We start from the raw sequence: 16,878 nt of genomic DNA on the forward strand, positions 1-16,878 counted from the left end.
CGCACTGATTGAGAGCATTTAAAGCAGCTTACTGAAAAGCAGACAGGCACATAAGCATAACCAATGTGATTTATACACCGCGCTGCACCCCATTTACAATTGTCTATATCAATAAAGTCTCATGGGATACATCTCAATTGCAAAGCCGCACATTGTTATTGGGCGGCACAAGACTCGATTTTGCCCAAGCTTACTGACGACATGTTTGTTCCCTCCGTATGCTTTCAAAGAGGCCAGTGACAATGCGCTCTGACACGCGAACGCCCGTCACACCCTTGACTGACCAAGCTTGAACCGTCATCCCAAGCACCAGGGAGCACAGACGGCAACTGAGAGGTCTTTTTCCCCAAAGATACGTATGGAAATCTGCCCCCTGGGTTATCGACCAGCTCCAAACCAGGCCTGCCGCATTTTTAAAGAGCCTGTTATACTCGCCGGATCGCTCTACTGTGACTGGAGAGTGAGTCTATCCGAGATTGATGATCCTGCTCACGGGCTAGATTTACCGCACCAGACACCTTTATTGTTTTAAATGCGGTGACCTTTCCTTTTTTATTGGGCGTGAGGGATGGGATAGGGAGGTTAAGGTGAAGCAGATGAGGATAGGACGCCTCTTGGATGCCGAAATGCTTTCAGGGACGGATCTGCGGTGCACCATCGATCAACAAGCGTTTGGGACTCCTCTTGTCTGAAGCACTGAAAATGATACTGACTGGTCTTTTCGCGAACGGCTCACGGGCCGCAGACTGTGAATTGACCCGACAGGTCTTTGTGCGCTTCGGAGTCTTGCTTCGCGAGGCGATTCGGTTAAGTGGTGTCTCTGGTTTGTGGTAGACTTCAAAGCCTCTGACAGACAAGGAAGCACCTGAGGGGTCATCGTCGACACATCTCAAAGAATCGCCGGCCAGCTGACTAGCTCTAGCTCGTTCGCTTCCTCCTTCTCCTCCTCCTCCTTCCTGCGAGAAATCTTCATTTCTGCTTCCCACAGACCAGTGAGTCAGCTGTAACTTGAAATCCTTCGAATGAGTCAGAAGAGTTTTGAAACCTCTCTTTTTTTTCGGCAGAGAAAAGATTTTGGCAGTTCTAGTAAAATTGGAAAACGCACCTTTGATCTCAAAGCCCTTGAGTTGCGTCATTGTTTCGGTCACAAAGATCTGTTCTAAGCTATCTCTCTCTCTCTCTGTATATATATACTGCTGTTCAGAAGTTTGGGGTCAGTAAGATATTTTGTAGAGAAATAAATGTTTATTTAGCAAGAAAGCATTGAATTGAGATGTAAACATGTTTAAAAACTAAGCTTTCTATTCCTCAAAGTATCACAGTTTCACAAAATCATTAAGCAGCAGAAGTGTTTACAACATTAATCATAATAAGAAATATTACTTGAGTATGATATCTGAATATTTGACTGATTTCTAACGGATCAAGTGACACTGAAGACTGGAGTAATGATGCTGAAAATTCAGGTTTAACACAACAGAATTTTTTAAATTTTAAATTTGAAAAAAAAAGTTTAATAAATAATAAAACTTCTTAAAACTTTATATCAATTTTTTTATGTAAGTATACTGTATATCATATGGAATCCTGACCTTTAAAAATTAAAGAATATAAGATAATATATGAAACTGACAACTAACAACATTTTAAGTAACTTATGGCGTAACAAGGAAATGCATATTAATATTAATAAAACCAAAGTAGTAGTAGTACTTCCATAAGAAATGCATATGGGTCATTTTGAACAATTATAAAAACTTGAAATAGTTCCAAAAAATATATATTATTATTATTAGTAGTAATAGTAGTAGTAGTGTATTTCCTGAACCAATGACTCATATAGAACATTTTTGAATTATACATAATTTTGAATTATTCAGGAAATTTTGAACACCTTTGTGCAGTGCATTCTAGGGTTAAAATCATGCTTGTGAGACATCTCTATGTGAACGTTTTTTATGTAGCTGACAAAGCGTTGCATGAGTCACATGAAAGGAACCTGGGAAGAAGAGTCTCTCAAGACTGTATATGGTGTAACCTGACCTGGGTCTTGCAGAAGATACCAGGAACCTTAATATCCTCAACTCTGTCCTTTAATATAATCATATTTTCCACTAGCAGAACGTATTAGCACCTCAACTGACAACTGCACGGAAATCATAAACGAGGACTGTAGGCATTAGCCAACAATTAAATTATGCTAATATTCTCCTGGTGAGAAGACACGGTGCTAGTTTGGTCACAGTACATTAAATGCGGAGCGGTTTGTTCCAGACCACAGAAACGCAGAGGGGAACTTTAAAATTAGCATTACACCACCTCCAATAGAGGTAAACAAGATTTAGAAAAGACATCAGTGAAAGCTTTTTAGAGTATATGCCCAGCAGGAGAAGAGTAGACAGTGTCTGTATGGGGCGTATGGACAAGATAGATAGTTTCCCCTCACATTCACTGCTTCATTGACTCAGTGTTTGATCTGGCAATAGACACATTGAACAAATGGGGAACAAGATTTTTAAAAACAAACAGTCAGTGATAGAGGTGCTTAACCTTGAAAAAATATTGACTGTGAACATCAGGAGTTTAAACTAATTATTTTTTCAGTTTTATCCCCGGTTTTTGTATATTACTAGCAGTGAAGAAAGAAGCGGGAGAGTCAGAGAAGCGGGAAGTGGGTAAAAGGGAGATTAATATTATTCTAATTATATAATTCTGAAATTGTGAAACATTGTTTTTTTACTTAATTTTTTTAATCAATAGAAAATTATTCACAATGGAACTAAATGGACAAAATGAACTCCAAATTAATAGAAATACAATTAATAATAATAATAATTATTAAATTGTATGTTCTTGTTATTTATACTTTATTTTGAGTCCTTTTTGAAATTATTAATTTTCTAGTAACAAATATTATTCAGGAAGGAACAAAATAATGCATTATTGGCATTATTAGTAGCAAGTAATAATAATAATAAGAAGAATTTTATATATGAATTATTACATTAAGATTACATTATTACAGTATTATACAGCAGTGTACATTGTATGAGTGAAATGAATATTTAACACATCTAATAGGTCTCGCAACAAAACATGGTATCTGTCCCTCTATTGCAGTACAAAGCGTAACAGAACACTGAATTGTACTAGTAAAAAGTGCAGTGGAAAATGGCAGCAGTTTTGTGACCTTCTGTGTTATCGCTCAGTGTGAGGAGATGGCTTGGCATCTCATCTAGACGTGTCATTGCTGTCTGATGGGTGACTTTGCAGCATGTATCTCTCTCTCTACCTCCAACTCTCCATCTCTCTCTTTCTCTCTCTCTCTCTCAGATGTGTTGAACAGTGTCTGTGAGCTTTATTCTATCCCTGTGAGCCAGTGACAGTAAAGGCCTCAGGAGGGACTTTTAACAAACCGGTGCCACTTTGTATGCTAGAAGACGTCACTCAAGCAAAGGCTAGGAATGCTGAATCAGCAGCACAGCATGCAGTGAACCCATCCTCACTCATTTGCCTTTGCACTATAGGCTGTCAGAACAGATCGCAGGCAATCGGACTCCTTGATTCGACTGCCACGGCTCTGTGCAGAGCTCTCTGGACAGTGAAATCAAGGTGCTATGCAAATAGGGCTCATTTGGAGCATCAATGAAGTTAATCAAGCTTTAATTAAGCTTTCAATTTGGGCCAGTGAGGCAATGAACAATTTGCTGCCCTCTGAGCTTCACAGCAGTGGGTTGAAACAAGGTGATTGCTGATAATATTCATTAGCATTTTGGAGCAAGTTTCAATTTAAATTTGATACGATTTCAAGTATTTTAGCAAGTATTAAAAGTCATGCAAAACATGTAAAAAAGTTTATAGCCCCTATATTTTTGATTCATTTTATATTTTCAGTTTGAATTTTTTTGTTAATTTGCTATTTTTTACTATTTGAAATTAGTTTTTTAAACTAAAATAACTGTACCTTTTAGTTTTCTTTTAAATTTTAGATTTGTATATATACATAATGTCAGTTTTAGTATTTTCTTTGTTTTTATAATATATATCAGATCCCTCTTTCTCTCTTTATATACCTATACAATTTCAGTTTTAGTTTTACCTGGCTTCCCAACATAACCAGGGGCCTGTTTCCAGGGGCCAAGGCTGATTTGGTTCGAAATAACTAAATGAAATAAGTCTGGACATTTGGTAAACTTGTTTTATGAAACAGGCCCCAGATGAAAATGAGCAGACTAGACTGCTTAGGCTGGTCTAAGGTGTATTTTAAAAGCAATACAAACTGCATTTTACAGGACAAAAGCATATGTCTGCTGCATTTGCTTTTTTTAACTGAATATTGTGTATTATGATAGCACTCTGCCCTGCTCTGACTAAGCATGTTTCATGAGTTAGAGTAAAATCATAGCTGAGGAAAATCTCAATACAGCTATTACTGACCCATTATGAAATCATTTTTCTAAACAAATGGCGTCTTTGAGGGGCCATGCACATGCTCGTGGCGGTAAAACTGAAAATAAATTTGTGTAATAGATGAGATGCTCTGTTTCCATGCGGCAGGTGTATTTGCCAAACACAAGCGGTGAGCAAAACAGTAGGGAAAGCTATTAACTGTGTCTTTCAGACTAAGTGCAGCCAAGTCATAGTAAATTAAACACTTCAAAGTCAGATAAAAAAGGACAGTTAAATTAGGCGAAGTATTTTGCCATTGTAAAAGACTCAGTTTAATGAGACAACTAAGCAAGTCATTTGTTACGGGATTTCACATCTGCGGTGCTATGAAAACCTTGCTGTTTGTTCGAACAATGCAAAACGCCAACCTCTGGCATAAACACCGACATAATTTTAGTACAAGAGAGGCATTATAAAAGTGCTTTGGAGGCCTGTTTGGAAACAATCATTTTTGTAATTCTAAGGTTGCCACAGTGTTAATTTAGTATTATTTGAATACATTGGGGAAAAAATGCATGCATGCAAAACTACGTTCTGGGATTATGCAATCATGGTACTCCCCAAAATGGTAGAAGATGGCAGCTCTGGGAGATGAATTGTTCACAAAATTATTTGTTTTCTTTCCATACAAAAAGTATCGTCATAGCTTTGTAAAATTAAAGTTGAGCCTCTGATATGAAATGGACTGTTTTACCGATAACCTTGCTACATTTCTGGGTCTGGGAACATGCATTGAATATCTGTTTCAGAGAGCTCTCAGATTTAATCAAAAATAATTTCTTACAAAGATGAACAAAGGTCTGTTGTGGGTTTGAAAGGACATGAGGCTGAGTAACAGAATTTTCAATTTTGGGTAAACTATCCCTTTAAACCCGTATCGCATATATTTAAATGAATCGTAGCTTTTGTGAATTCTTTTTTAAATGGGATTAATATATCATGCAGCCTTAGAAAATGGTCTAATAATGCATTTCATGCCAGTTACTCGACACAGACATAATGCTATAATAATCGAGTACTCTAATTGAATCAAGGAATTTTGACATCATATTAATTATTAATATCTCAATTTTATTTTTTAGATTAGGTTTTCTATAGCATGTGCCCAAACTCCACTTCCTCTGACATCTACAGCAAATAACCAAGCAGCAACGAAAAACAAATTTAAAAACAAGTCGTCTACTGAAAGTTAGTGAAAACGCGGCCAGCAGTGTGGGCAGCTGATTAACCATTTTTCCAGTGCCAACGTTTGTTTATTGGTCCTGTTGACGAAGCCCGCAGATAACAGCCCCATGCGGTATGAAAGCGTGGTCGGGTAATTATCTCCGGCAGAGGCGGCGACGGCGACGCTGCTCGGTTGAAGGATATGAAATATCTTTCAGGATCTAATTACTGGGTAGCCAGAGGTGTAATTTCCCTCTTTCGCTTGGCGTCTTCAGATATGGGAAGAGAATGCTGAATGCGTTCACTTCAGGTAAGTGCTATCACGCTCGCTGATCTTATTCAGATTCAGAGCCCAGCCGAGGAAAGGAAGGGCAGGAAGGATAGGAACCATGTGCAAGAGGTCTGAACGTACAGATAAAGACAGACTATCATAGCAGAGACAGGAAGCATAATAGACATATGGCCTTTCTTTAATACCAAGCGACCTCTACGCATTTATGTTGGAGTTTTATTGCTTTTGTCGCTTTCAACGGCTTGACCAAGCTTTCCTTCGCACAATTGCATGCGCTTAGCATAATGTGGCATTTATAAAGGTTTGTTTCTGAATTACCGTGGGCGTTACTTTCAACCTCTTGACTTCTGTTTTGCACAAAGAATGGCAAAGGCAGTTAGAAAAATTCGAAAGCTAATATTAAAGCCAAGACAAGTCTCAGACCAGAGCTTGCATGGAGGTGCTGATACATTAGAGAAGTTTTACAGGAAATCAATGGCCGAGCCTTTTTCTGTTTACTTCAGCCATTCTGATAAAAACGAAAGGTTTTAAAGAATGAATCAAAGTGGAACTAGGCAAAGACTGATGGTAAAAGAGATGGTTGTAGAGAGGATAAAAACCTATAAAGAACACCTACTTATTCAATGTACTATAAAGAGCCATAAAGAAGGTCTTTGGATCACATTGTGGTATTAGTAAGATGGCATGTCAAGGTAAAAATAGTACTTTCAAGCGTGTTTCAAGACCCTGTTGCATTCAGTTGCATTCCATAAAGCTATTAGAAAAGAATGCCTTTTACAGCATGTGAAAGCTTTCGAGCTTCAAAAAGGATGTGGAAGCACCATAAAAGCATCATAGATGTGGTCTATACAATGGACTGGGAGGGGAATTCTAACCAAATTGAAGTAGCTATTCATTGGAAGGAAAGTTGTTTTGAGTCAGATTTGAGTGATCCAGTTTACAAAACCGACTTTTTAAAATGATTTCATTTTTTGAGATGACTCAGTGATCCAGTTGAAGCAATTAGCTCATTCCTGGAGGTGAAGATCAGTGAACAGTGAAATAAATCATGTTGATGTCTTCCTCACAAAGCTCTCACTTTTTGGTGGTTTTGCATTCAGATGGAAGTCATAAAAATAGTGTTAATTTAGATTTTTTTCTAAATTTAGTCTTAGTCCTTTGTCACATTTACTTTTTAGTTATATTTCAGGTTTTAGTAAATGTCTGAACATTCTTATCTGGCAACTAATTCAAAGGTGCAACTAAAAAAAACAGTTTGAGGTGAAAAAAACTTTGATGGCGACTCTTGACTTTTGAAAGTCTCCCGGTTCAACAACAGACATTTAGCAAAGACTACAGAAAAAGACTTTGCATATTGCATATTAGGCACATATCGTTTGTACTTTTTTACAGTCTATGGTGTGTTTGAAAATGTGTGTGCTGCAGTCAGAGAGAGGTGATTTAGCCTAGACCCGTCAGATAAACAGAGTGGATTTAGCCACGAATGATGAGAGAAGATGAAAAGAACAATTGACAATTGACAAAGTATTTTAAGTTAAGGCCTGATCCATCTGAAAATCATAACCAATGTTCTGACACAGAGCCAGCAACCTCCCAGCCTGGTCCGTAGATGGCATTAGATAATGAATCACATACAATCGAGCCAGAGCCAGGTGCAGTTCTAGACCCCTTTTACATGGGCTTCACCACCCGTTTTTTCAACCCAGTCTCCCTAAAACTATTCAGTTCTCTGAACGATCAGGCCAGTGCAGCTATCTCAAGTTTATCATTCTCGCTCGTTTATAGATCTCTGTGTGGTACTCGCGCTATAATAGAATGTTAATGTGCTTGCGCATGCATTTGAATGACGCGTGTGCGAGAAACTACACGGACTGCTTGCTAGCCCGGTCTCATTAAAGTGTGTTTCAATAGCATGATTTTCTATTTGTTGTGCTTATAATACGCACCTTTCCCACACTTCTAAACCTAACCATTGCATTTGATATGCACGCCAAAGTCAGTGTCTGCGTATAAATAGAACACCAAATAGGGTCATCCACTACTGTTTTTCCGAACTAATAAGCAAATACACAACACAATGCTGTCACAATGGCTGTCTTTACAAGTATTCAAGTAAACGCAGTTGGTTATGTCTTAAACAGTTAAGAAAATATTAGATGTGTGTCAGTATTAGATTCATGCATTTTTCTTATATTAGGCTAATAATGTTATTCAATAGGAAAAAAAGAAACATAAAAAAAACGTAAGAATCTCTCAGTAACTTTAATATTTTTTTATTTCATTTATCTTGATGTTTTAAGCTTTAATTTCAGCTTAGTGAAGCACTTTACGCACCAACACCTTTTCAGTAAGTCACCTCTTGTGGAAATGAGCTTTAAAAAAAACCCAAAAAACTTTTTGACCATATTGTTAGTTCATCTTTACAAGTCAAAATTTGGGTGAACCTTACACCGATACTTTTTTTTAATCTTGAGCCCTGAAATGGAGATTCATCAAATGTACTTTCATCTTGTCTTTTATCGTAAACAATACTGCATGTTGATATAGTCACATTTACTGACCTTATTGTCACCTCATCATTGTCTTGATTTAGTCATTAGGAAGAAGCTCATCCAAGAACATTTTTCGAATGACATGGGGGCTAGTAAATTCATTTATATTTTCAGGTGAGCTATGAATGAGGTAAACATTACAGAAAGTTTTGTTTTTGATTTAAAAAAAAAAAAAAAAAGACAGATCCCTATTAGATCCCTATCAGAACATTCAACATGACTGCACCAAACATACTTGAGCTCTTGTAGTCTTTCTTCTTCAGTTTGCGTCTCATCATGGTGCCGCGGGGACTTGTGGGATACATGGTGCGTGGCAGCGTGTTCATGTTGAGTGAGCTCAGACTGTAGGCACTCATGGAGGTGGGAGAGAAGGATGAACCCAGAGCTGTGTAGGAAAAAGAGAAATATTTTAGCTCATTATCAACTTTCAGTGACTCATTTCAAAACTTCATATATGTAATATATAAAGTTCAGTTTTACTTGGTTGAATGCTTCTGTTTTACATTTTTTCCTCATTTAAAACAATTTGAGTGAAAATCCAACATCCAACAACTTCATGATGTCAGTATCTCTCTTGATGATCATCATCATCTTCAGCATGATTTGAGATGATCCAACGAACATCTATACAAAATCACATGATCAATCTCACAAACTGACCTAGATTAGTGACCTAGATCCTATTCATTCAACCATATTTAAATCCCATTTTTTCAACTGAACCTTCAAACCCAACTGCACCCTAATGTTTTCTAACAACAGGTGCAGGAAATGAGGGCCACAATTTGTCACCAGTCGAGGAAATTCACAAAACAACTCATTAAAGCGCTACAGATTGTGCCCTCGTCTTTGACACTGTATGAACGGTGGTAAATCTTCATCAAAGCACATCTCTAAAAATACTCCCCGATGCCTAAAAGCCACTTCTTATCACAGAACAACAGCTAAGAACCAAATCACAGTTCATACTGATCAGATAAAGAGCTTCAAAGCCATTTTAGCACTTACAAAAAAAATCTTAACTGGCAGAATGCTACTCCAAAAAAAGTATGTTTTATTTGGCTTGGGCACTGGTGATGCTAAAAACACGGCAGGATTAGAGCAGATTACAGTCTTATTTTTTTACAGTTTGTCTGCTCTTGGCAAATGAAAGGACATTCTGCTTTCCTCTCTCTCTCTTTTTTTAAAAGCCATTAAACCATGTACAGCTTTAAGAGCCATAATGAGGCCTTCTGGTCCACTTGTGTATTGTATAGGATGAGCTCTTCCTAATCCAAACATTAAGGAGTTAATGTCCAGCAAATGCAGCCTAATTTGTCTTTAGGGAAAAAGAAAACATTGGCTTAAGTAATACAACTCTCAGGGGAGTTTTGCTCTTTCACGCGAATCAAGGACACGTCTTCCAGAGACGGAAAAAGCCTTTGAACTCCCATAACCAAGGGGGATATATAATCCAGGAATAAAAAAGAGACTGTGACTAAAAAGTATTGATGGAATGACAGTAAATTATGTGAAGCCACCAGCACTGAAGTGCCCGCGGCGTCTTTATGACCCTCCTGACTGGAGAATTTGAAACATGACTGTGAAGGTGAGAAAAGGTGCCGCAAGCGATTTCAGCAGTGTTGCTAACTTCAGAATTCAATCGTATGTGTGATATAAGTGAAAAGCAGTTCAGACGCTTCAAGTTTAAAGGTCGCCGTACCATTGCTTGGCACAGGGGTTTTTGTCTGGAGTCAGGATTTTTTTTTTTTTTTAAATAAGTATAAATTAACTACATTATCTAAACATACGTTTCATTTGTTTTGTTTTTTTAGATAATTATATTTTTTATATATATGTTTTTATATATTTTATGTTTAATAAAATATTTTAAAATATCAATCAGAAATATACTTTCATAAAATAAAAATAGCTAGGTAGCTTAATATATTAATAAATGAGTAAAAAAATGTAACAAAAATAAAATCTAATGTAAAAAGTATGTAATGTATAAGTAATGTATAAAGCTACATTACTATTACTCAAAGTATGAAGAAAACATCGTCATGACAATATAATACGACAACGCGTACTTAAAAAGGCTCTTTATAAATGAAATTATATGGCTAATGTATTTAATGGAAGCAGTTCTTTACAAGATGATTAACCTACTTTGGGTTTCTTGGCAACAAAACATGCCACTGCTCACTTGCATAAATCTAACTTTGTCGCTTTCATAAACAATCCATTATATTTCCTCTATTTGCCAACTCTCAATGAACAACTTCTCCTTGCTTTAATGCTGCAAACCATCATCTGTGTAAACTAACAAGTACAGGCCATTTCTAACAGCCTCACAGTGGCCTTGAAGTGTTCAAAGCTCCAACAAAAGAGATCGATAAAGCCCTGATGGCTGGAATTTGTAGTAATGAGTCTGTATAATCAAATCAGACGCTGTAAGGCTGCTAAAAGAGGAAAAGCATGACCTAAAACATAAATGAAAAGTGCTTTTGTGGCGAGTGACAATCTTCCCATCTTATCAGCCAATTAGAGAGGGCATCTAAGGCCTCGGGATGTCAATTATCATTGACTACGAGTTCCAGAATGTACTTGAGACTCTGAAGTCTGCCCATGCCCGCGCGAGGAGAAATGGTCAGGTCATGTTGCGAGAATGTCAATAGTGCAATGTTGCTTCCTTAACAAGGATTATGTTCCATATCCCCTAAAGAATGGCACCACAAAGGTGTCCTCTGGATTCACTGTGTATCTTCTGCACAACAAAAACCACACAAGTCTCCCTGAATGGCTCAGCGCTCTTCTGGCTTTGTACAGCGTCTCTGAGCTTTTCCGTAATGTGCTCTCGCCTCTGGTAGAATAGAGCTCAGCTACACCCACAGATGGAGAATAAAGGCCAGATATAATACGGAGGAAGAGAGCAGCAGAGAGAGAGAGAAAAACAGTCTTTAGCCTCAGCATAGTTTAGAGACAAGGAAACAGCCGGGGAACAAATTAGTTCTGCTCTGTTTTCCAAAGAGATCAAATAAAACACACTAAAAAAGACAAAAACAAAAACAGACTTATCAAAAAAAGCACAAAGGAGACATTTGAACGAATGCAGTCCCATTTTTCATATCTCATTCCCGTGGACGCCAAGGTTGTGGGTTCAGTTCCCCAAACATGAACTTAAATTGACTGAAAAAAAAATTTGATGTACGAGACAAGTTTTTATTAAACAGTGAAAATGTTTATATCGAAATTATGTAGCCAAAAAAGAATGGAATAAATTGGTTTATCAATGACATTAATGAGAACAAGGAGTAACACAAGAGGATGAGGAAGGAGAAGGGAAGGAACATTACGGGGGTTGTTTGGAGAGGTTTTCTGCTTGGTCTGGCTGCGGGACTGGTCGGGGTGGTAGGTGTTATAGTGTTGATAGGGAAGGAAGTTGCTGTTGTTGTTGGTTCCGGATTCCCAAGGCAGTGGCCGGTTACTCCTCTGCACCTTGACTGACCACACGGAGAGGAGAGAGAGAGGGAGGACGTGAGCAGGAAGTAACATACGACAACACACAAACGCCAGTGTTGATATAACAGATATAATACAAAAAACATAAAAGGAGAGACAAGACATACCAAATTTTTGTTACTGGATAGTTTACTAAAAAGTGAAAAATTATGTTCTTCCAAACCTGTATGACTTGTAAAATTAAATTACATTTTTCTAGATCAGAAGAACCTGTTTCACAAATAATCACAATCTCACTATAAGAAAAATAATAAATAAAATAATAATAATAAATGTATCCCTTTGAAGGAATGTTCTAGGCTGAACCGACCAGTGTCTCAAATAATGTCAGCCTCACCAAAAATGCACTTGCAAGCAACAAAATGACATCATCTGAGACTTTCAGTCTTTCATATTGGACGGGCAGACTGATGATATCTGCAGTAGCAGGCACAAAGAATCAAAAAACACGCTCTCACATAGCTAGCAAGGTCTTAAATAACCAACAGCTAGTGCTCTCTTCAAAGCGCCCTCGTAGGAATACACAACTACGGACACCGGCATTGATCATTTTCTATTTTGGCTTCTTTGTGTTTCACTGTTAAGTTTAGCATTATGTTTGCTGTTTTCACACACATAAGCACACAGGCTGGAGAGAGAGATTACAAAAGCAGTCTGAGAGAGAAGAGAGGCAAACTGGAGGGCAGCGGCTGCAGAGGTGATTAGACGGGGAAGAGAGTCAGTGAGAGGGGAAGGAGGAGTGTGTTTTTGTGTAAGGCAGGAGACCAGGGATCCATCATCACGATAGCATCAAACAGCAGCACAGGGTTGAAAGACAGTGAAGAATCCACTGAGATCATAGGTAATCAGGCCTGAACAGATGAAAGCCATTACTTTTACAATTATGTGTGTGTGGGAAATAAAGAGAGAGATTGTTCATGAATCAAAGAGAGAAGAGCTGCAAATGAAAATTTGATGGGTGTGTTTGCAGGCATTAATGTATCTCTATACCAAAGGGTCTAAACAAAGAAAAGTAATCATGATCAATCTCCAAATTTTCTCAAAAAATTTCAAGTTTGGATTTGCTTAATTTATAAACTATAATATACTCGAATGTTGTAAAATATCATTTAAATTTTATACAATTTTTTCAAACAATATAATTAATACAATATATATTCACTATACCAGGGCTGTAACTATTAAAATATGTACAATTAATCATATCATGTTTTCTTTTCATTTTAATCATAAAATAATTTCAATATATGAAAAGTGTTATTTTAAATTGCAATCATAAAATCACTTTTTGATAGAATAAAATTCAGCCTGGGTGAGCATAAGATCATTAAAAGCATAAAATCATTAACAACATCATTAGGGTATAGGTACAATTTTGCCATATTCCATACTTTTGTTAATATGTGCTATATTATACAAATTATCAACCACATTATACATGTGTATACACACACACATACGGTATGTATAATATACACTTTATAGTGTGCACTTGCAAAATGTACTACAATAAACTACATGCACATGGCAGACTGTGTTCAGTGGAACTAGCCTGGAGGGATAATATTTATGTTTTCATCAGTAGATTCAGATGTTTTCTGTGACACACACACTGCCGCCCCCAGAAGCCCACCAGACCGATGCTGTGAATGCATGAGTATGCAGTGACAAGGTAAAATGCGTCTGTGCGCTGCATACGTGCGTTACGGTGTCAGCCAGCTGTCTGGTACTGTGACGTTTCCGGCGTTAGCCAGCTGTCTAGAGTTTCACAGTGGCTGGCATTTAGATCTGTGTTAGTGTAGAACGCTTCACTGCACTAAATCTGCTCGAGCTGAGGAAATAGACTACACGTCTGCGTGTGTGTGAACTGCGTAGTGGACGTGCCGCTGCATAGTAATGCCAGAAGCCTGACATGCCAGTAGACGTGTGCAGCTCTTCACAGGAATAAGGAACGAGCTCCGTCCACTCAGTGTGTTTGGATGGTGCTCTAAACTCAATTTCCTTCCCTTAAGAGCCAATCAAGACGCCTCCCACCAGCTGACCCAAGGGTCACTTCATTGTTTTCTAATACGGGGCCTCTGAAAACCCCTCACTGTGAGCTACAGGATGCATTAGTATGCTGTGCGGGTTCACTTTTATTTATGTGCTCAGGGCTCAGGCTTTATTCCATGTTCTTATTAAGTCCATAGCATATAGGTCGCACAGCCACTGACCTTGTGGACGTTCTGCAAAAGAATTCAATTCGTCAGTAGGATTTATTTATACATTTTCTTTTACTCAGTGAAGGGCATCGGCAGAACCTCTGGGCCGTACATATGTGATGAGTTTTTGACCTCTTTTTTGCCAAGCAGACCAGCAGCAGAGGCAGAGTGATCAGCTAACTAGTGTTATTTGTGGTGTGTTGTGGGATGGTTACCAAGGTGTTGCTATGCAGATGCTGAAGGGGCTTTTGTCATGTCACTGTACAGATGTTATGGTTCTGGTTGCCTGCTTTGGCATGTAGTTGCCAGTGGTGGACGAAGTACACAATCAAGTACTTGAGTTAAAGTACAGATACTCTAATAGTAATAAAAAGCTAATTCAATTATTTGCGCAAAGTACATTTGAATTCATTGCAAATACATGAATGGGGAAATTGGCATGAACTAGTTAGAAAATGTCAGAGCATAATTGTTTTTATTTGCAACAACATCCTGTGAGTAATCTAGACCAAGTAACATGAGGAGAATATTGGCTTTGTTTTTGGTGTGCGCACACCATAATAACATATTTCTTTAATACCAGTATTAAGTTAATGTATTTTGAGTAAAACTACAAAAGCATTTGATTTTAAGTATTGGAAGTAAAATGTACTGCTCGTTGAATGTTAATTTTGTCATTTTAACTTATATGTTTTAACATTTCATCCTACTGCTCAAAATACTTGGGGGGTGTAAGGCTTGCTATACAGTATCACAGAATTAAGTATATTTTAGTTTTCTTTTTATAAGTGTTCTTCTTGTTGCTAAAAGTGTTGCTAATTGAAGGAAAGTGTTTGTATTGTTACTAGAACGATTTGTTTTGTGCTTGTCTTTTTATATGCTGAAAAGCTGTGTAATTACAGATACGACTGTACATTATGCCTTGTCTCCGTCTTGTCTGAACTTTGTCTAGACTCACAACCACTGTGCTTTGCAGAAGCTATGCATTTGAATATATCAACTCAAATCAATATTTTGTGTCTAATTGTTTACTTTTGTGGCAAGCAGGCGTGTAATAAGCTGGATAATGTTCATCCAGCTGGTTTTTAATCACAGAATAAACCTCTTCAGGGAGATGCAGGGAGCATTTGCGTTGGGGTCCTGGTAACCCTTTTGAGGTTTTTTTTGAGTGATAATGTTTGGCTGGACACAAAATATTAATTTGGGTGTTTAAATATGACTTTGCTCTAGTAGTACTCTGGCTGTGCTCTAGTGTGGCCTTCCGCATCTTCGTTCTATAAATCTAGTCCTATCAGGAAGTACAGCAGCGTTTAAGCCTTTGTCTCTGTATTTGAACGTTAGCTTCCTGCTCCTGATAAGACATGACAGGGCACACATTGGATGTCATAAGAACACATTCTCTGTGAGAGGCATTGTTGCTCTAAACTTTTGAGTTGAATCTTGTTATCATAGCATTTGGTGGTGCACAGCCTAATAAAAACCTGTCAGGTGATAAGAACGAGTGTTTGAACACCACATAACCCCTGACAACCTGAGACACAAGGCAAGATGCGCTATCCTCTCACGGGCCTGTCTGCATTACAGATATCTCTGCAGGAAAGATGCTTAAATATCGTTAAGATAACCGTCACAGCTGGCCTTGCGCTGAGATGTCAAACGCTGCATTCAGACAACCTTCTGTATCTAGGAACTACAGGGTTGATATCAAAGACAGGCAGGAATTATGGTAGGCATCAATTATGCATACGCCATCACTTTCAATAAATCGATTAACTCGTTATGGGGATGTCTCTGCTCTCTCCTCAGAGCACTGAGGTTTGAAGAGTTACAGCGATGTAAGATGCACGACGTACAACATTTCAGAGTACAGCTCTCATTAATAAATGTGACCAAAAATAAAATGCTGAGTGGGTAAAACTGTGCTTCTCTAAATAAATATGCACTTATCCACTTCGTTTTCCAGTCTGCATCACGTTAGCGGTCTTACGCTCTAGTGAAAGCCCTAATGGAGTGTTTTAAGTGTAAAAAGAACCAAATCAGTTTGAAATCAAGCAAGGATAGAGTGAATTACCTCTCATATATGATTAGTAATCAATGGATTTGATGCAATTTTGATGTTAATTGTAGACTAGAAAGAGTGTGCATGGATTTCTTACCATGTTCAGGGCCCTTGAGGGCCAATCTTGTCTGGTGGTGGGGCAGAATCTCCATTTTGACATGTTCAGAAGCGCTAGCTAGCAGCTGGGTGGCCTCAGCCAGTGTGCAATACTCCATACTAGTTCCGTCCACCGAGAGGATGTGATCACCTGCATGCAGTGCACCACATCTGCAAAAGCAATGAGATCAGCGAACGTAGTCATGAACAATCTTGATGCTTAGAGTTGCTCCTAGTACCAAAATTCTGAGATAATTCTTAGAATTGCGAATGTTTCATTCTAAAATTAAAGAAAAGATCATAGTAGAGAAAAAAGGAATTCAGAAAGCATCTAAACCCTCAAAATCTTACGACCTTTAAGGTCAGAAATTGTTAGGAGTACAGACAATTAAGACGCTTGAGTTTCTTTAGTAGTGGAGAAAATGAACAAAACATGAAGAGGTAGAAGAAATGTGTGGCACACAATGCATGATGACTGAGTTAGTAAGACACAGTTCTTAATAATCTACTACAATTGTCATAATCTATCAAATATCTTCTATATAAACAGTGATTTTAAAA

General features: G+C 37.9%; 1 protein-coding gene across 9 annotated transcripts in view; it reads right to left on the bottom strand.

Annotated features, from left to right (window-relative positions):
- The window catches only part of grip1 (glutamate receptor interacting protein 1), a 226,115-nt gene that overhangs the window by 35,605 nt on the left and 173,632 nt on the right, over window positions 1–16,878 (bottom strand). For all 9 annotated transcript variants that reach the window (XM_043236763.1, XM_043236757.1, XM_043236760.1 and 6 more), the window contains exons 9-11: window positions 16,319–16,488; window positions 11,796–11,942; window positions 8,693–8,842 (exon numbers count right to left, since the gene is read on the bottom strand). In XM_043236763.1, the coding sequence (XP_043092698.1) occupies window positions 8,693–8,842; window positions 11,796–11,942; window positions 16,319–16,488 (467 nt within the window). The remainder of the gene's footprint in view (window positions 1–8,692; window positions 8,843–11,795; window positions 11,943–16,318; window positions 16,489–16,878) is intronic.

This window comes from Puntigrus tetrazona, chromosome 4 (genome assembly GCF_018831695.1).
Source record: "Puntigrus tetrazona isolate hp1 chromosome 4, ASM1883169v1, whole genome shotgun sequence".
Lineage (NCBI taxonomy): Eukaryota > Metazoa > Chordata > Actinopteri > Cypriniformes > Cyprinidae > Puntigrus > Puntigrus tetrazona.